The sequence below is a fragment of the Doryrhamphus excisus genome, chromosome 5, assembly GCF_030265055.1.
Source record: "Doryrhamphus excisus isolate RoL2022-K1 chromosome 5, RoL_Dexc_1.0, whole genome shotgun sequence".
In the NCBI taxonomy this organism is placed as follows: Eukaryota; Metazoa; Chordata; class Actinopteri; order Syngnathiformes; family Syngnathidae; genus Doryrhamphus; species Doryrhamphus excisus.
Genome location: NC_080470.1, coordinates 4,732,033 through 4,752,580, shown reverse-complemented (window position 1 = coordinate 4,752,580; position 20,548 = coordinate 4,732,033). Strand labels below are relative to the sequence as shown.

The following is a 20,548-nucleotide window of genomic DNA, read 5'->3' as shown; positions in this document are numbered from 1 at the left end:
AAAAAAAATATATACATATTAAAAAATATATATATATTAGGTCCACCCTCGGCCATCTCTGTGTGGAGTTTGCATGTTCTCCCCGTGCATGCGTGGGTTTTCTCCGGGTACTCCGGTTTCCTCCCACATTCCACAAACATGCTAGGTTAATTGGCCACTCCAAATTGTCCATAGGTATGAATGTGAGTGTGAATGGTTGTTTGTCTATATGTGCCCTGTGATTGGCTGGCCACCAGTCCAGGGTGTACCCCGCCTCTTGCCTGAAGACAGCTGGGATAGGCTCCAGCACCCCCCGCAACCCTCGTGAGGAAAAGCGGAAGAAAATGAATGAACTATATTAGGAAAGCAGGAAGTGAACAAATGTAACAGTTACTGATTGTAAAAGTACCAGATGGAGGGGTAGGATTTAATAAGCTTTGCTTCTTCCTACTCCTTTTGGACATGTGGAACTGTGAACTGATTATGTGATGCATTCAATTGTAATCTGATGCATGTTCAAATGAAATAAAACCATTACTATTACCATTACATGTAGACAAACAACCATTCACACTCACATTCATATCTATGGACAATATGGAGTCGCCAATTAACCTAGCATGTTTTTGGAATGTGGGAGGAAACCGGTACCCGGAGAAAACCCACGCATGCACGGGGCGAACATGCTAACACTACACAGAGATGGCTGAGGGTGGAATTGAACTCGGGTCTCCTAGCTGCGAGGCCTGCCTAACGCTGTGCAGCCTAATCCGACACTATCTTCTTAGATTTTTATGTACTACACAACCATGGCTGTCATGCATCTGTGTACGGTGTACATAGACAGTATTCATATCTCATTATTACAATATCAGTTACAGTAAGTACAGCTGGAACATCTGTGAAGTCATTAAATTTGCCCTTGTCCTGCGGCAGGTACATCGGCTATGTCTGTAGCATGGTGTCAGACAAGCCCAGTCTACCCCACACGAAGCCTCTTGTGATCAAGGCTCTCACCATGAGTCCAGTTCCCTGTTTCAACAAGCAACGGAGTGGCTGTCGACCCTTCTGCGATGTCCTCATTGGAGAAACCAAAATCTTCACCACGGTACAGGAGTATGAGAGAATGAGGTACATTAAGACCGCATTCACAGTGGATTCTGAGGTGTTGTAGTTGCTGCATAATTTTTAAAAATAATTTGTCATTCTGTTTCTGCAGAGAGCACAGAGTTCAGGAGGGGAAAGTGGTTTTTCCTCTTGGTGTCAGCGTTCAAGGCGATGTCGTAGTTTCTGTCTATCACATGCGGTCCACGATTGGGGGACGTTTGCAAGCCAAGGTAATAACACTGAAGTGTTAGTTCAGTCCATCTTTTTCACATCACCAAAGTAAAAAATAAATGTGAAGGCAGTAACAGTAGGTCAAAAATCGAAATTACTCTCAAAACATTTTTCTGAATCTTTTAGGTGTCCAACACGCAAATTTTCCAGATCCAGTTCCACACTGGCTTCATTTCTCCTGGAACGACCATGTTAAAATTTAACAAGTAAGTCTCTTTTTTTGCAACAATAGCAGCAATTAGACAATTTGATACCCGTTCCATACATTCATTCATTCATTTTCTACCGCTTTTTCCTCACGAGGGTCGCGGGGGTGCTGGAGCCTATCCCAGCTGTCTTCGGGCGAGAGGCGGGGTACACCCTGGACTGGTCGCCAGCCAATCACAGGGCACATATAGACAAACAACCATTCACACTCACATTCATACCTATGGACAATTTGGCGTCGCCAATTAACCTAGCATGTTTTTGGAATGTGGGAGGAAACCGGAGTACCCGGAGAAAACCCACGCATGCACGGGGAGAACATGCAAACTCCACACAGAGATGGCCGAGGGTGGGAATTGAACCCTGGTCTCCTAGCTGTGAGGTCTGCGCACTAACCACCAGACCGCCGTGCCGCCCCCCCCCCCCCCGTTCCATACAATAACAATTAATACATGACAAAAAGTGACTGAAGTATATATGATATTGAACAATAGGGGGAGCCCGTGGAACACCATAAATATTTAACTTACTGCATCAGCACCCTAGCCACCATTACATTACAGACTGAAATGTGTTAATGATTACCTATATACTGTACCTCATAATCCTACCCTACACATATATTTTACATACCTCTCTTTTCAGACCAGAGCTTGATGCATGTGACTCTCCGGACAAGTATCCGCAGCTGTTTCATGTCATACTGGACGTGGAGGTGGAAGGACTAGACAAGCAGAAAGACCTGACGCCACCTTGGGAGCAGTTCCCATCTAAAGACTTGAGTCCCAGTGTGCTCTTCTCCTGCCATCAGGAACATCAAGATGCACTCGCCATTGCTGGTATTTATTGCACTGGAGTGTAGCACGGCGCTACTACACTGACTATCACCAGAGTTGGACAACAGTTTGAGAAAAAGCACCTTTAACTTAAATAATAATACACTTTATTTAAATAGTGGACTTACTTCACAAATGCCTCACTATGAAGATTACGAATGTAGTAATTTTAGTCATTTTAAATGTAATTACCACAGTTTTATTTTCAAAAAGCTATCCCAGCATCCTAGCGCATTTACGTACATCATCGTGTACCGTGATTTCCGGTGTATAAGCCACGACTGTTTTCTTGAACTTGAACCCTTGCAGCTTATACAGCGGTGTGGGTAATTTATAGCAAAGTTCTAATCGCTTGTCACCTCCCTTTACTTCACAACTACTACTAATCGTTTATATAGTTGAACACTAAATTCATCGCACAGCAACTTAACACTCAGAAGTAGACAGAAAGAAATATACAAACAAGTATCAATACGGGTTTGGAATGGAAAACAACAACTTGTTTTCCCATAATGCATTGTGTCTGGTGCCTGCTGGGGCGCTGCAATGTCGTCAGCCTCCCTTTGGACTCTTAAGTTCTCTGGCGGACAGAGGCAGTATTGCATCAATCCATCCATTTTCTATGCTGCTTGTCCATAAGCTAAATGTTTTGCTCAGATGCAATACATTATGGGCAATTTTTTTTAATTTGAACTGAATTTGAAATTGCTATATGCTTGTATAGGTATAGGTATATTTGTCAAGTTCGCTAGGATTTGCACCAGCCTGAATTTGAAAAGGTTGAGGATATTGCACAGGATACCTTATAAACTAAACTCCAGTAGACTTTTTAAAAAAAAATATTTCATACTTCAATTATTTATAGGAGCACAAAATGCTCCTGTATGAAATGAGTATGACTACTCATTAGATACCAGTGATCACTCCGGTCTTCTCTTGTTGACTTTGTACGACCACTTAGGATCGTGTAATGCGTGTCATAGTGATGTCACATGGGTCCTAAAGAAATCATCAGAATGACCATCATAATTTGTATCAGGGGGTTGTAAGACGCACACTTTTAGCATCATATTTGTCATAAGATTTATCTTACTCTATGATGAACACATATACTGTCAAGTGTTGTTTAGGTCAAATCGCACACCTTTTGATTACTAAGTTGCTGTGTGATGAGTTTAGTGTTCTTTGTAAGATGACACCGTGAGTCAGACTGCTACATTGAATAGTCACGTCCAACAGTTTCCAATGGGTTGTGAGTTTTTTCATCGCTCATGATCAGCTGTGGTCAAATAAAGAGCGACTTGATCCTAACGGAAAATTTTGTGGATACGGCTTAAACAACGGAATTTACGGTATTCACAAAAATACGTCATTTGAGACCAAAACATTTCTTCAATGGTTTGTGTGTTGTAACGTCACAGTCTGTATTTACATGCATTAAGTAATATAGTTGGTACAGCACAAATGCTGTTTAATTCAGACACAAAATAACTTGTTTTATTTTTGTTCCTACAAGATGAGATGGAGGGCTTGGATTTGGAGGGTAAGGCAGCAGAATAGGACGCTGAAATTGACCTTTGTGATATATCCACTTTAGTGCAGCAGGACAAGGACTCTTCAATTTGATAATATGTGATATAATTTTATTTGTGGGCGGCACGGCGGTCTAGTGGTTAGCGCGCAGACCTCACAGCTAGGAGACCAGGGTTCAATTCCACCCTTGGTCATCTCTGTGTGGAGTTTGCATGTTCTCCCCGTGCATGCGTGGGTTTTCTCCGGGTACTCCGGTTTCCTCCCACATTCCAAAAACATGCTAGGTTAATTGGTGACTCCAAATTGTCCATAGGTAGGAATGTGAGTGTGAATGGTTGTTTGTCTATATGTGCCCTGTGATTGGCTGGCGACCAGTCCAGGGTGTACCCCGCCTCTCGCCCCAAGACAGCTGGGATAGGCTCCAGCACCCCCCGCGACTCTCGTGAGGAAAAAGCGGTAGAAAATGAATGAATGAATGAATGAATTTTATTTGTTATTATTGGGAAAAACATGCGTTTGGCAAAATGTGCATTGATTGAATTTAAGTGAGTTGTACTCTAGTTCTCTCTAGTCACTTAAGAGGTTAAAATACCCACATACCATTATTAGATATAAATGTAGTTGTATAGATTAGGCCAGGGGTCGGCAACCTTTACCATCTCCTTTGCAGTAAATAAAAGAATAAAAGAAAAGCAAATTTCTTTAAAAAAATGTGTAAAAAAAAAAAAATTTGACTGATAAGATTAAAATCAGGTTGAGGGGTTGCCGACCCCTGGTTTAGACAGTAGTTTTCAGCTGTACAGGCTAGCTTGGGGTTATCGTGTCATATCTTGTTACATTAAGATAATTATTATAAGATAATTGTTATGACATTAGTATCATTTGAGTGCTGCCTTAGATGCTTATTCTGTAGATTTAACTGCCTTTTATTTCCTTCTTTACCCTGTCTGTGTTCTCTTTACCTTGTCTATTCTGTCCCCACTTTTCTCCATTGTATATTTTGGCACATTGAAAATATGTTTTGTTTCTTTCTATTCTCTTTTAAATTGTCCGACAGAGCCAAGCAGGCCACATGGAGGCCCTGATGGTCGAGGCCGTGGTGACGAGAGTGAGCCCTCTGATGATGAGATGCTTTCTCTCTCCAGTCAGCGAAGTAGTACCAGCACAGCCCCCCACAAACCGGACCCGCCTACTCCAAAGCCGGTGGCCCCAGATCCATCCAGGGATGTGGATCTTCTCGGTTTGGATGGAGAGGAGATAAAGCAGCCGTGTCCTCCATCCCAGCTTCCACCTTCCGCAGCGGCAACGACTGACCTCCTGGGGGACTTGTTTGGGGCTCCACCCCAGCCTACCAGCGGTCCTTCATCTACGCAATCCACCCCGCATAAAATAGCGCCCGGCTCTGCCTCGCCTTGTCCTTCCCCTGCCCCACCAGGTGCGGAGGTCTAGTATAACTTGAAGTAATTTATGTTGAAGTATGCTAACCTTTTCAGATTTAATAGACTCACGTGTTATGCTGTTATTTATGTCCCACAGTGTTTGACCCATTTGGGGCCAGTCCCATGCCGAAGCCACAGGAGATGATGGGTTCATTCCTTGGACCAGGTAACATGGGGCAGCCGGACCCCTTCCTGCATGCCGCTCGCTCTCCATCCCCCACCCTGCAGCCCACAAGCTTTGGTAAGGCATGTCTGTGTTGCTTTGCTGCACGCTACACACATGCTGTATGTCGTTCATGAATGATGCAACTTGTTAACCTGAACTAGCATAATGATTTCTAGTAGCAAGTTCAACGCCTTTTCATTTATTATTAACTGCAAAACATTCATTCATTCATTCATTTTCTACCGCTTTTTCCTCACGACGGGTCGCGGGGGGTGCTGGAGCCTATCCCAGCTGTCTTCGGGCGTGAGGCGGGGTACACCCTGGACTGGGCGCCAGCCAATCACAGGGCACATATAGACAAACAACCATTCACACTCACATTCATACCTATGGACAATTTGGAGTCGCCAATTAACCTAGCATGTTTTTGGAATGTGGGAGGAAACCGGAGTACCCGGAGGAAACCCACGCATGCACGGGGAGAACATGCAAACTCCACACAGAGATGGCCCTAGGGTGGAATTGAACACTGGTCTCCTAGCTGTGAGGTCTGCGCGCTAACCACTCGACTCGATTATTTATTACAAAGTCACCGACTCTATTACCACATCCTATAGGGTTTGTTTGTCATTCTACAAGAACCCGAAAGTAGCCGCTATCCTGATTGTGCTAGCGTGATGACTGTTAGCAGGTTAGCATTGAAGCTAATTTACACATGTCTAAACGCAAATACACACATGGCATGATGTGGGGACACTGTAGGACTGCCCCAAACATTTTGGGACCTGAGGCTGTTTTGCTAGGTGTTAGCATGGTAGCCGTTAGCATGTTAGCATTTTAGCTAATTTACTCATGTCTAAAGGCAAATACACACAACCGGAGTACCCGGAGAAAACCCACGCATGCACGGGGAGAACATGCAAACTCCACACAGACATGGCCCGAGGGTGGAATGGAACCCGGGTCTCCTAGCTGTGAGGTCTGCGCGCTAACCACTCGCCCACCGTGCAGCCCAACTGCAAAACATTGCCTGTCTATTGTTGCATCCATCTGTGTGTTACCATACCTGCTGCTTCTGGGTTGTGTGACTCCATATTTTTCCATTGTCAATGTTTACTGTGGCAAATCTGCTGTGCTTGAATAGGCCGCAGTTCACCCGTGCCACCTGCCACACCAACTGTCAACATTCAGCAGCAAAATGTCATGGGAGGTTGGGAATGGAACAGAACCGCCACCACAAGCACAGGTACACCCGACTGCACTGAGCATCCAGTGGAACCAACTACAGCTGTTTCCCTGTGTGTTCACTTTACAAGAAGCCAGTAAGAGTTCTACTCATAATAGTCACTTTGAATGTCTTTGTTTTTGGAGGAGGAGGTTTGGGAATGGGCAGTCGATCAGCCACTACTAGCCCGACGGGTTCAGTCCACAGCACACCCACTCATCAAACCAAGCCAAACACTCTAGACCCTTTTGCTGACATCGGCAATCTCGGGGGAAGCCTCGGAGGTAAGTAAGGCCTTGGCAATGTTCGTAAATACCCAAATTGCATTTTTGGTTAAACCTTAGAGCAGGGGTCTCAAACTCAATTTAAATTAGCTAGGGTCTGGGTGAGACTGGGCCGCATCAGGTTTCCCCCCCCCGAAAAAACGCATTTATTAAAAACAGAAAAATATACAAACTTTTTCAGTGCTTTGGTTCCGATTTTCTACAATAAAAGCTCTGATAAAACATTCCACTGTTCTCAAATATCTTAATTTTTATTTTTCTGCACAAAATAAGATGAAAAATAAATAAACAAATAAAGAAAATCAATCAGTAATAAATAAATAAATATAATAATAATAATCATAAAACGGCAAATAATAAAAACTTAAGAAACCACATATAGTTGGTGGGTAGACAATTTTTTTTTTCAGATTAAAATGAACAAAGCATTATTAGAGCCCTGTAGACATGACAAAACACAATTATAGTCACATTTATACTTTTTTTATTTACAACATATTGCGCAACTGCAGGGTCTTGAGACACATGCTAACTCACAAACTAGAGGGCTAGCTACCTAAACGGTAGCCTTCAAGGTATTTCCTTTAAACTTAAATAGCCAAAAACTTACCACTTCCACACGGATAGGGAGGATAACTATTAACAGTTATTTAACCTTTAACATGAACATTAATCAAACGTAATAATTTTTTCTGGGTACATGATACCATACAGCATCCATATCAAACTTGCGCGGGCCGCACTAACATTAAACTTTCATATCAAGGCAGGGGCCTCAAACTAGTGTCCTGCGGGCCACATTTGGCCCGCGGGCCGCGTGTTTGAGACCCCTGCCTTAGAGTATAATTTCTGGTCTTTCTCTCAGGAGGTTCTGGATTCTCCAGCAAGCCCACTACACCAACAGGAACCACCCCTTCCTTTCCTCCCATGGGCTCCCCTTCGCGGCCTCCTCCATCTCCCCAGCATGCAGGAGGATGGCAGCCCCACTCAGGAGCTGGCTTCCCATCATGGCAGCCTAACGCCGGTCCTGGAGGATGGCAACCACAAGGACAAGGCCCCACCCCGCAGCAGAAGCCCAGCCCCAGCCATACGTCCATGCCTCACACTTCCCCACAGAACCGACCCAACTACAATGTTAGCTTCTCTGCAATGGGGGGTGGATCACCGAGTGCAGGGGCGAAAGCACAAACGGGAGTTGGTGAGAATCAAGCATTGCCTGTTTTTTTTTTTTTAAAGCAAAACCAGACCTCCCAGTAATCGATTTCTGTATCATTTTCTCCCAGGCTCTAAGCCCAGGGCGTCAGATGCCAACTTTGATGACCTGCTGTCTGGTCAAGGCTTTGCAGGGACCAAAGACAAGAAAGGACCAAGGACTATTGCCGAAATGAGAAAAGAAGAAATGGCCAAAGAGATGGACCCTGAGAAAATAAAGGTAGGAGCTGTGTTATTGCTGGTTTAGGATGAACTATACTATTTTTGAATGAAACTTTTTTTTTTTGGAAATACTGTATTATATTATTATCAAATCTAATCCAATGCAAGACCTGTATAAAAAAGTCTGCCTTTACAAAGATACTAATGCTTAGTTTTGATTGACACTGTCATCAAGGTATTTTCCTAACAGTATATAAATCAAGCAATAGAATAATAGTATTAAAAATAGGATACTGAGATATATTTGGATTAACAGTATGAAATTATTTGCTTGTATTGACAACTGAATTAATTGATTCCTTCATAGAGTAGCATGGGAATTGTTCAATCATTGATCATTCATTCATTGATCAATTGATCAATCATTCATCAAATAACAAAGCTGTCACTAAAATTTAGCTTAATGTTTGCATCAGACATTTGAATTCCATCGGTGTACAGCAGAACCTTGGTTAATTTGTTGTAGAAGGTCCGACTAACAGAAACAAATACTAACCAAATACAATTTTCCCATAAACACTAATCTAAAGCCATTTAATCTGTTACAGAAAGCCAAAAATATTAACACAAAACATATTTTGTAGCTTTACAATTATAGTTGTAAATGCAGAAAATGCAGAAAACGTTTAAGTTTATGTGGATCTTCAGTGAAGATGTGATTGTTCCCAAAGATGAGACAGCAGCGAGACACCAAACAAAAACCACCTTCCTGTTTTGCCATGGGTTACTTCTTGAATTCAGTCGTGTTTCTTACCTCAGTGACACAAAATGTAGATAAGGAAAGTTGCAACGGCCAGCATTTGGATAACTAAGGTGATAAACACTATTGTATTCAAGAAATAACGCTCGCAAGACGGTGTCTTGCTGCCACATCGTGTCTTTGGGAATAATCACGTTGTAGTGGCTATTTGTCCTTCAAAAATAAACTTAACTTAAACTATAATCAAAAGGCCAATGATGCACCACGGGTTGTGTTTTACGCAGGCAAAAGAGTCATTGTCCAAACAATCTTGTTCCGTTTCTTCGTATTTCCTTTTATTACCAAGCAAGCAAACAAAAAAGGAACAAAGGCATTGTCTCCTGTTGCCTCTCCTTGCTCTGGTACAAAAACCATAGGCCCACCCCGGTGCATGCTGGTCCTGTGAGCACTGCCTACCTAAATATATTGCAGGTGCCCAGGGTGTTCATTCATTCATTCATTTTATACCGCTTATCCTCACGAGGGTCGCGGGGGGTGCTGGAGCCTATCCCAGCTGTCTTTGGGCGAGAGGCGGGGTACACCCTGGACTGGTCGCCAGCCAATCACAGGGCACATATAGACAAACAACCATTCACACTCACATTCATATCTATGGACAATTTGCAGTCGCCAATTAACCTAGCATGTTTTTGGAATGTGGGAGGAAACCGGAGTACCCGGAGAAAACCCACGCATGCACGGGGAGAACATGCAAACTCTACACAGAGATGGCCGAGGGTGGAATTGAACCCTGGTCTCCTAGCTGTGAGGTCGCCCAGGGTGTTATCCAATGAAATAAACACACAAATTAACTACTAATTAACCCCAAGAAAATATGATAAATAACTAACAAGAAAATATTATCAAGTAATCCAAACAAAACAACAACAAAAAATAAATCAACAGATATTAGAAACCTAGGAACACACTAATAAATAGCTCCTACACATAGCTCCTCCTAATTTATCCCTTTTTTATGCATTCAGAATTGTTTTATGCATGTAAAACTATGATTATAAAAATATTTGAACGAGCCTTTATTTGTATACAGAAGTACAAGCGGAATTGTCCAATCATCCGTGTATACATATACAACATACTATGCAGTGATACAAAGGGTGACCAGGACGGGACGATTGGGCGATAAAGGAGGGAGAAGAAGGGAACAACACTAGGAGAGGGGAGGGAACAAAACAACAAAAACAACTAACCTCCTAAAACTAACCAAGGGGAAAGGCTTCCCAGTGCGGCCAGCAGCCAGCCACTGCAACCCACAGCCAATTACGGCGCAAGCAATGTTTCATACATAGTCATGACTGGTTAATGACGACCTTTTCCTTTCTAGATTCTGGACTGGATCGAGGGGAAAGAGCGGAACATCCGAGCCCTTCTTTCCACTATGCATACAGTGTTGTGGGAAGGGGAAACACGTTGGAAACCTGTAGGCATGGCTGACCTGGTTACTCCAGAGCAGGTGAAAAAGGTCTACCGCAAAGCCGTCCTGGTCGTCCACCCGGATAAGGTGAGACAGATAAGACAAAACGAGCTGAAATATTTAAAAAATGTTGCTGTTGTTTGAGAGAAAGATCAATGGTATACTTATAGGTTATCACATGGTTTGTCTGGTATCAGGCCAGGTATCATGCCCCCAAGTGTCAGTTTCACGCGGGGGCATGATACTGGGCCTGATACCAGACAAACCATGTGATGATCTTATTATCACATACTATTTAATCAAAAGACCATTTTGTTTCCAGAAAATTTTCAGTTTATTACATGCATTTTTAGTTTTTTCGATCATTTCAAGAGTGTCCTCCTCATTAATGGTGATAAAACGTTCAATTTCTAATATTCTGTATGCTATTTTCCCTATTCGTCTTTCACCGGGAGTGTCAACCGCTGACATGTTGACAGAGCACAGACGGCAGCAAAACAAATGCTCGTGTGCTGTTCTCTGATTGGTTGTTTCACGGGCACGATACCAGAGCAGCGCGCTCTGAGTGGACAGCTACGGGGGCTGATACTGGACATGGTTAAACTCTATATTTTATCAGTATCACTGCCCTGGGCTTTGACACAGTATCATTTCGGCCTTTTTCCCGTATCATTCATGGGCGGTTTCTAGGGTACAAGGCCAATTAATACTGTAGTATGTGATAATAGTGTAATACAGTAAACCTCGGATATATCGGATTCAATTGTTCCCACTGGTTTTGTCCGATATAAGCGAAATCCGTTATATGCGTACGTATACCGGAAAATGTCCATTTTACGCATATATCGGATTTATATCCAGTATATGCGTAAATCGAATTTTATCCGTTATAAAAAGGCACTTCCTTGACTATGTTTCCAATGTACCTGGACTGGGCAATGAAAAGAGACGTAAGGTAATGAGAATTTAACTTTATTGGACTCTGAGCATAACAAATTGTTAATTAAGCTGGGCCCTGTTACGCCCGTCAGGCCTACGTTATTTCCAATAGTGAGGTTAAGATCTCATTCACTGCTGTGCTAGTATTATTGACGTCACTCACTTTTATATTTGTCCTAAATCTGGAGCCAGGAGAAAGACAATAGCCAGTGACATCAACAAGATTAGCATAACGATGCGGCCATCCGATATATGCGAGGGAAATTTAATGGAAATGCATTGGAACGGGACTGGAGATTTTGTCCGAAATAGGCGAAATCCGTTATAAAAAATCCGATATATGCAATGAATTTTTATTGGAAATGCATTACAGAAAAATCGGTTCTTTTTTATCTGTCCGCTGTGAGCGAATTTCCGATATATCCGAGTCTGATATACGTATCTGAGGTTTACTGTATACACTTATACTATAGGTTTAATTACCTTGCTTCAATTTACTGAACAAGACTGAAAGTAATGTAATGTGTATATTACTTTAATGACTGTAAGAGTAGCCTTTTGACACATGATATAAACAGTGACAATATGAAACTTAAAACCATAAAAATGATCACCCCTTCAATAATGCGATAAGTCAAAGATCCAAATGTAGGCTTCAGCCAGTCAAATAAAGAACTGTTGTCCTGCTGAACAGAAATAGCCGTATCATGAAGATGACTGATTATATTACCGATCGTAACATTGTAGTCAGGCACAAAGGTACAACATTCAGATCCAATCACAGTACAGGTTCCTCCTTGGGCGGCTAAAAGAAAATCCAAAGCTGCTCGGTTCTGCAAAGCTAGTAGTCTCACAGAAGCCAGTTCACTCGACATGAGCACGAGTGCCCGTACGGTTTCATTAGCAATTGTTTCTATTGCACGAGACAAATCAGCAATTTGATCCAAAGCGGACATAACTCCATAAAACGGCAGAAGAGAACCAATTGCATTCTTGAACGGAGATTGATGATGTGTCCGGAATAAATCAGAAACTCCACGTCTCGTTCGGTGAAGAGGCGACTTCTTCGGTAAAGACTCGGTCACTCTCATCGCCGGGATGACATACGCTAAGCCACAGCGTCCTTTATAATCCACGGGAAGATAAGGATAAGCCATGTATCCACACACCCAGTACATTCCGATTGGAGACGATATGGAGCAGCTGGCTGCGCGGTGAGCTAGCGCATTGAGCCGAGGTGCGCCTGCAGCCTCAAGGCACTCCTGGGGGGGCGATTTCAGAGACTCAAACTCACTGTTAGGATTACTTGGGTCCCATTTATAGGTGTGAAGACAGTCCGATTCTCCTACAGGTGATATTCCGTCATTCTCAAGACACCAGGGGAACTTCTGAGGAATCAGTAGTACTGGGACCGGTTTAGGAGTTTTCATGCATTTGTTGCAGTTCACATGGGGTCCCGAACAGTTAAGAGGTCTCATTTTTGAAATGGGACGGCATTCCGGGTGAGAGTAAGACTGAGAAAATGGGATATGAAGCAGGTGGCAGGTGTCGCAGTCGGAGGCGGGCAGGGCCATCAGAGGTAAGCCCTCTCCAGCGGTGTAGGGCATAAAACCACAGACATAACAGCTAGAATTAGGCTGGATGTGCTGGGCCACTTGCCATGCCATAGTCAGGAAAACATTGATATCGTCTACATCCGCGGATTTCGTTACCTGCGGAACTGCTAGGACGGAACCCACCAGTACCAGAAGCAATAGCATTCTTGCGACTGAAGTCAAGGGTCTTAAAGAACTGAAATTGTCGGATGGGTTCCTCATGGAGAAAAAGACTTTAACACCATCTTCTGAGTTCAGGTCAGCAGAAAAATAAAGTGAACAGCAACACTACTCATCACTGGTTAAATGATATCAGATAGCTTAGATAGACACACCCCAACATGTCACATGGGTGTCTTTATCTCACAAATCAATAGCCATTAATCAGTCACTTCAAGGTGCAAGGTTTCCAATCATCGAAAATCTGGATTCAGTGAGATTTTTAACGGCTTTTGAAACCAATAAAAGAAGGAGCCAGGTTGAGAAGGTAACCTTCTCAAATGTTATTTCGAGTAATCTTATGTCACAGTCACGTCTTTGGTGCATAATCTGGTCTGATTCCACTTGGCTCTTCATTTATATGTCAACAGTCTCAGTTTGTTGACACTGTTTCTTGACTGACTGCAGAAAGTACATTTTTTTTCCATCAGTGGTTGAAAAGCCTGTTTTTGAAGATTTTTGGCCCAAACTCAATAAGAGTCGGCATGTTTTCTCGTTAGGTGTTTGCTCAGCAGCACTGACCTAGATGCAAGTGGTCTTAACAGTTTTTGTTATTAATCTGTTCTCAGGGGTCCATCTGAAACTGAATTATACGATAACTGAAACACTTTCCTAAAGGAAACAATGTAAATCCAATGAATCTGTTTCAGATTGTTCCAGATATTTAATATAGAATAAATATAGTTTTGCATTCAGATCCAAAAATCATTCAAATTATGCATACAATTAATAAATCAATATTTAAAGTCTTTCTACGGTTTCCTCCCACATTCCAAAAACATGCTAGGTTAATTAGCCACTCCAAATTGTCCATAGGTATGAATGTGAGTGTGAATGGTTGTTTGTCTATATGTGCCCTGTGATTGGCTGGCCACCAGTCCAGGGTGTACCCCGCCTCTCGCCCGAAGACAGCTGGGATAGGCTCCAGCACCCCCTGCGACCCTTGTGAGGAAAAGCGGTAGAAAATGAATGAATGAATATTTAAAGTCGGGCGGCACGGCGGTCAAGTGGTTAGCGTGCGGACCTCACAGCTAGGAGACTAGGGTTAAATTCCACCCTCGGCCATCTCTGTGTGGAGTTTGCATGTTCTCCCCGTGCATGCCTGGGTTTTCTCCGGGTACTCCGGTTTCCTCCCACATTCCAAAAACATGCTAGGCTAATTAGCAACTCCAAATTGTCCATAGGTATGAATGTGAGTGTGAATGGTTGTTTGTCTATATGTGCCCTGTGATTGGCTAGCCACCAGTCCAGGGTGTACCCCGCTTCTCGCCCAAAGACAGCTGGGATAGGCTCCAGCACCCCCCGCGACCCTCGTGAGGAAAAGCGGTAGAAAAGGAATGAATGAATGAATGAATTTTACATGGATTGAAGACTTTTTTCGGCACTTACAAACTTTCTTTGGCCCGGTGATGGGTTATTTTTTAAAAAAGCAGGGACTCGTAATGTAACTGTTATTTAGCAAACACCTACAAAGTCAACCAGAGATTGATGATTGGTGGTGGTCAGAGACGCCCTTGGTGGGAATTATCAGTGATGTTTCTGTCAGTCTACCCCATGACGGATGTACCTTACCACCACCGGTGTGTGAGTGGGAAGTGAATGATTATAGGCCAGCCAATCACAGGGCAGATATAGACAAACAACCATTCACACTCACATTCATACCTATGGACAATTTGGAGTCGCTAATTAACCTAGCATGTTTTTGGAATGTGGGAGGAAACCGTAGTACCCGGAGAAAACCCATGCAAACTCCACAAGTGTGTTTAATTAATGTAGCACTTGCATATTTATATTGTGCTTTTATCCCCCCCCCCCCCTTACAGGCAACAGGACAACCTTATGAACAATATGCCAAGATGATTTTCATGGAGCTAAATGATGCCTGGTCCGAATTTGAAAGTCAAGGTCAAAAAGCTCTCTACTGAAAAGGAAGTAAACAATGAGAAGATCCTGACATGTCACCACCGCTGTCAACAACTGTTATTCATGCAGCCATGCCGACTTCTCAACTCCTAAAGATCCTGTTTCAACTGCCGAGTCCAGACTAACTGATGGGCTCCTTTTTTTGACAGCGGCATAGCCTCCTACTGTAATCATTCTGGTGCAATATCATCATCCCTCCTTGGGGGGTGTCCTCAGCTTTGACCAACTCACCCATCAAAGCAGACACAATGGGATGTCTTTGTTTTGAACTGAAGACATCAAACTAGAAGACAAGACAGAGGGCACAGAAGATAAGAGAAAAAGACGTCATGAATGAGATGAACGAGTGTGAGATGAAGCATTTAACAGCAATGAAGCCCACAATACAAACTAAAACCATGTATGCTACATTAAGTGTTCCCATTATTATTATTATTATTATTATTATTGGCTATAAATCCCAAGTTTCAGTCTTTAATCAACTATGAAGACTTAAGTGTAATAAGTCCACACCACAAATGACATCATTTTGAAGTGATAACCCCAATCCTTGTGCTTCTGTGTGTTGGCTTTGAAGCCTCATGTATTGACACTCACATAATAATAACTATAGGGGTGTTATTTCATGTCTATGGGGCTCTAACAATGGTAAAAAACATTAGTAAACAATTGTAATAATAATAATAATCGATTTTCAGGGGTTGCTATGGCGGAGTTTGGAGAAAGCACACATTTTTAACAGGGCTTGGAGCTTGGAATGAAGGCCAAAAGAAGGAAAGAAGGCTTTTGGATCATTTATTGAAAATATTGAAGTAGTATTTCTGTGTTGAGCCTTCTGATGGCTGCAATAGTTCTCTACAGAAACTACAGAAATTACGTCTGGTTGCTCCCCTGCGCTTGTTATAATGCAATAAAAAAAATTTTTATTATGATTTTTGTTTCAGGTATCAATGTGTCGAACGGTACTGTAAACAATTCAATGACATGTATTTCAATATTTATTACTTGATGCCATGAGTTTACCTTTGATGATAGTTTTTAATCACAGCACTGACACTTTTATTTTTGTAATAATACTCATGCAGGAACAGCAGCAATGCATGTCAAATTTTGGCGGAAATATCGGAGACACCGATTTTATGCCCCCCCATTTCCTGGCTTCTCGTACAAATTTTTAGGGACTTTTAATTGCAGTTTGGTGATTTTACGCCTGCTGTCATTTAAAAAGGAAATCACTACTATTACTGTTATGCTTATTTAGCCGAAAAGGTTTACAACCTTTCTGTCATTTGTTGGAATTGAATGTTTTTAAGACTGACGGAAATAATGAAATCTGGGATCCGAAATGGTTTTGACTATTATGAACTGCAGTGGACACTCAACAAGAGAAGAGTTAAACACTGGGAAAAAAACTGTGAAATAACTGCAGACAGAGGAAGTGCACTGTGTGCGCTTCTGTGCTGTACTGACACTGAGGACCTTGAGTATGTACAAAAAAAAAAAAACCTCATAAGCTCTTTTTTGCTGACCGTATTGTCCCACTACAGTCTTAATAGTAGGCTATAAACAATAACCCCTGTGTTGTACTCAGTGGATGTGTGTTATTTAGATTACTGTATGTATGAAAGTGATTTGGACTATTGTATGTTATGTGTTTGCCTGTCTGCAAAGTATCACTAAACTGTAAAATACCCTGTGTTTACTTTCATTTCATGTTACTGTCATAATACTCATTTGAGCCGTTATTTTGGGTTTTTATGAATCATAATAGTAGCTGCAAATTTATCTAATCTGTGGAACTGTTTGGAAAATTGGAAAAAGTTCGGACTCAACACCCTTGTACAAAGTAACACCTTAATCGCTGGTAGAAATGTCACGGATTGAAGTTCTTCACGAATAGTGACGCCGGATAGACATTTGAGATTCATCTTTTTAGGTTTAACAGTGGAATTGATGCAAAAATATGCAATAACTCTCAAAACTGTCTACTTCCCTTTTGTGTCTACTGACAATTATAGTCCTAGTCCCTCTCAGAACAGGATGAGGGGTCTCCTTTCATGTGGTTGCTTCAGTTATATGGAGGAGGTGCGACTCCAGATTATAATACAGTAAACCTCGGATATATCGGATTCAATTGTTCCCACTGGTTTTGTCCGATATAAGCGAAATCCGTTATATGCGTATACCGGAAAATGTCCGTTTTACGCATATATCGGAATTATATCCCGTATATGCGTAAATCGGATTTTATCCGTTATAAAGGCACTTCCTTGACTATGTTTCCAATGTACCTGGACGCGCAGGCAACGCTGCAAACGCTGCAAATGACGTCGTATAGCGGCCTGTCACGATTCGGCCATCCGATATATGCGAGGGAAATTTAATGGAAATGCATTGGAACGGGACTGGAGATTTTGTCCGAAATAGGCGAAATCTGTTATAAAAAATCCGATATATGTAATGAATTTTTATTGGAAATGCATTACAGAAAAATTTGTTCTTTTTTATCTGTCCGTTGTGAGCGAATTTCCGATATATCAGAGTCCGATATATCCGAGGTTTACTGTAATAATAATAATACATTTTATTTGTATAGCGGTTTTCAAAATACTCCAAAACTACTAAAAACAGATTTAAGAGGTGGGTTTTGAGTTGTTTTTTGAAGGTGGGAAGGTCAGGGCAAGCACGGAGTGAATGGGGCAAAGAGTTCCAGAGGGTGGGGGGCAGCGATGGAGAAGGCTCTGTCTCCCCAGGTTCGGAGCTTGGTCTTACAGGGGAGTGCCAGGAGGTTTGAGTCTGAGGAGCGAAGGGGACGCGGGGGATAGTGTGGATGGAGGAGGTCTGTGAGATATGATGGGGGGGGTCAGATCGTGGAGGGCTTTGTAGTTGATGAGAAGAATTTTGAAGTGAATGCGTTGGGGGGCGGGAAGCCACTGGAGGTTTTGGAGGACAGGGGTAATGTTAAGTTATGGGTGGGCGTTGTGGTGTTTTTGGGACCGATGATGATATCTGTTTTGTCACTATTAAGTTTGAGAAAATTTTGTTCCATCCAAGTTTTGATATCAGCTAAGCAGTTGGTGAGGGTGGAGTAGATGTTGGAGGTGATGGAGGTGGTAGAAATGTATAATTGAATATCATCGGAGTAGCAGTGGATTAGATTATATTGGTTGGTCTTGATGGGGTCTTGGTAAGTATCTATTTTTTTCAAGAGACTGTTCTCGCTGATAATATTTGGTAGCATCAGAGAGTTTTTTTTAAATATGGGAAATCATTCAAATAGGAGGTTACTGGTAAATAAGAACAAAATACGAGAATTTCCCGTGTAAAACAGGAGCGTTCACAGGCCTGATATGTGTTGACAACCTGGATGGTTGAATTGACGTCACCAACGAAGATGTGCATCACAGCACTGGTCCCGTGGCCTCATATGGGACCACTTAAGACTAGTGCGTATCACATTTCCCTTTGGGGCAAAAGTGTGTGTAATCAAGACTGTAGTGTCAGTCTTGAACATCCAAAAGGAAATTTGGGGTAATTATCAATACCCCCACTCTTACTCGATGAATCACAGTCTGTTTTTCTCCAAGCAAAAATCTGCTGACGCACTTCCTGAGAAAAGCATTGTCAGGAAAATATGGTTTGTTATTGCACTTTTGTGTCCATTATTCCGTTTGTTTTGATGCTGTTGTAGTTATAATTATGTATTATGTATTTTTGCTATGATACATATTATCTTTCTCTTTCGGCTTTTCACCACAGCAAATCAACCGCCTCCATCCAACCCTGTCTTCTGCATCTGTCTCTCTCACACCAACAACCCTCATGTCCTCCTTCACTTCATCCATGAACCTCCTCTTTGGTCTTCTTCTACGCTTCCTACCTGGCAGTTCTAAACGCAGCATCCTTCTACCAATATATTCACTATCCAACCATCTCAGTCTGGCCTCTCTGACTTTATCTCCAAGGCCTCTAACATGTAATGTCCCTCTCATGTACTCGTTCCTGATCCTATCCATCCTGGTCACTCCCAATGAGAACCTCAGCATCCTCATCTCTGCTGCAGCAAGTTCTGCTTCCTGTCTTTTTTCCTCAGTGGCACCGTCTCTAGACCAGGGGTCTCAAAAATCTATTTACCTGGGGGCCACCGGAGCTAGGTTCTGGGTGAAGCCAGGCCGGATCAGGTTTTCAAAAAAAAACCCCAAAACGCATTTATTAAAAACTGGAAAAAAAAATCAATTAAAAAAACTATCTTCAATGCTTTTGCTTCTGCTATACGCTACACTTTTTCAGTACTTTGGTTCCGGTTTTCCACACCAAAATATCTGATAAAACATTCCACTGTTCTCAAATATCTTAATTTTTATTTTTCTATACACAAAATAAGATAAAAAAAATAAATAAACAAATTAAGAATAAAGACAACAAATCAATCAATCAGTAATAAATAAGTAAAATAATAAAACAGCAAATAAGAAAAACATAAGAAACCACATACAGTTGGTAGAGAAATAATTTTTTTCAGATTCAAATGTACAGTATTAACAGTTATTTAACCTGTAACATGAACATTAATGAAACTTAATAATTTTACCCAATTAGCAAGTTAGCATCGTACTCAGTTCCATCTGGGAGCAGCGTCGTAACTTTAACAACATGTTTGATGAGATGCTTTATCTTGACGTGTATTTTCCGTTTTATTCCAAATCATTTCCTGCATTTATTTGTACCCAGCGTCATAAGCCTTTAGCTTCATTGCTAATCCAAAGCTAAAACAGGGTAGGATAATAGTATGGGCGGGGCAAAAAATCATGTTAATTGTGTCTGGTGTGCACACAGCTTTAAGCTGTCATTTCAACATTAAACTTTGAGTATCAAGGTGGGGGCCTCAAACTAGCGGCCACATTTGGCCCGCGGGCCACGTTTTTGAGTCCCCTGATTTAGAGCATTGAAAATCTGTTTACGACCTTCTAAATATGTTTTTAACATAATTAGAGCCCCCGAGACTTGAAATAACACCCCTATATTAAGAATAAATAAGTCATTTATGACATAAGTCATTTATGACATAAGTCATTTATGACACGGCTCGCGGGCCAATCAGTAATAAATAAATATAATAATAATAATAAAACAGCAAATAATAAAAACTTAAGAAACCACATATAGTTGGTGGGTAGACAAATTATTTTTTTCAGATTAAAATTAACAAAACATTATTAGAGCCCTGTAGACATGACAAAACACGACTATAGTC

General features: G+C 41.8%; 1 protein-coding gene across 6 annotated transcripts in view; it reads left to right on the top strand.

Annotated features, from left to right (window-relative positions):
- dnajc6 (DnaJ (Hsp40) homolog, subfamily C, member 6) overlaps positions 1 to 17,463 on the top strand; it is a 35,561-nt gene extending 18,098 nt beyond the window's left edge. For 2 of the 6 annotated variants that reach the window (XM_058073227.1, XM_058073224.1), the window contains 13 exons: positions 916 to 1,110; positions 1,199 to 1,316; positions 1,444 to 1,523; positions 2,170 to 2,363; positions 3,877 to 3,903; positions 4,951 to 5,328; positions 5,430 to 5,573; positions 6,643 to 6,744; positions 6,870 to 7,007; positions 7,873 to 8,205; positions 8,291 to 8,439; positions 10,526 to 10,702; positions 15,195 to 17,463. In XM_058073227.1, coding sequence (XP_057929210.1) covers positions 916 to 1,110; positions 1,199 to 1,316; positions 1,444 to 1,523; positions 2,170 to 2,363; positions 3,877 to 3,903; positions 4,951 to 5,328; positions 5,430 to 5,573; positions 6,643 to 6,744; positions 6,870 to 7,007; positions 7,873 to 8,205; positions 8,291 to 8,439; positions 10,526 to 10,702; positions 15,195 to 15,296 — 2,137 coding nt within the window. In that variant the 3' untranslated portion in view covers positions 15,297 to 17,463. The remainder of the gene's footprint in view (positions 1 to 915; positions 1,111 to 1,198; positions 1,317 to 1,443; positions 1,524 to 2,169; positions 2,364 to 3,876; positions 3,904 to 4,950; positions 5,329 to 5,429; positions 5,574 to 6,642; positions 6,745 to 6,869; positions 7,008 to 7,872; positions 8,206 to 8,290; positions 8,440 to 10,525; positions 10,703 to 15,194) is intronic. The other 4 variants (XM_058073228.1, XM_058073230.1, XM_058073226.1 and 1 more) reach the window with 4 other exon arrangements.
- Positions 17,464 to 20,548: the final 3,085 nt, after the last annotated feature.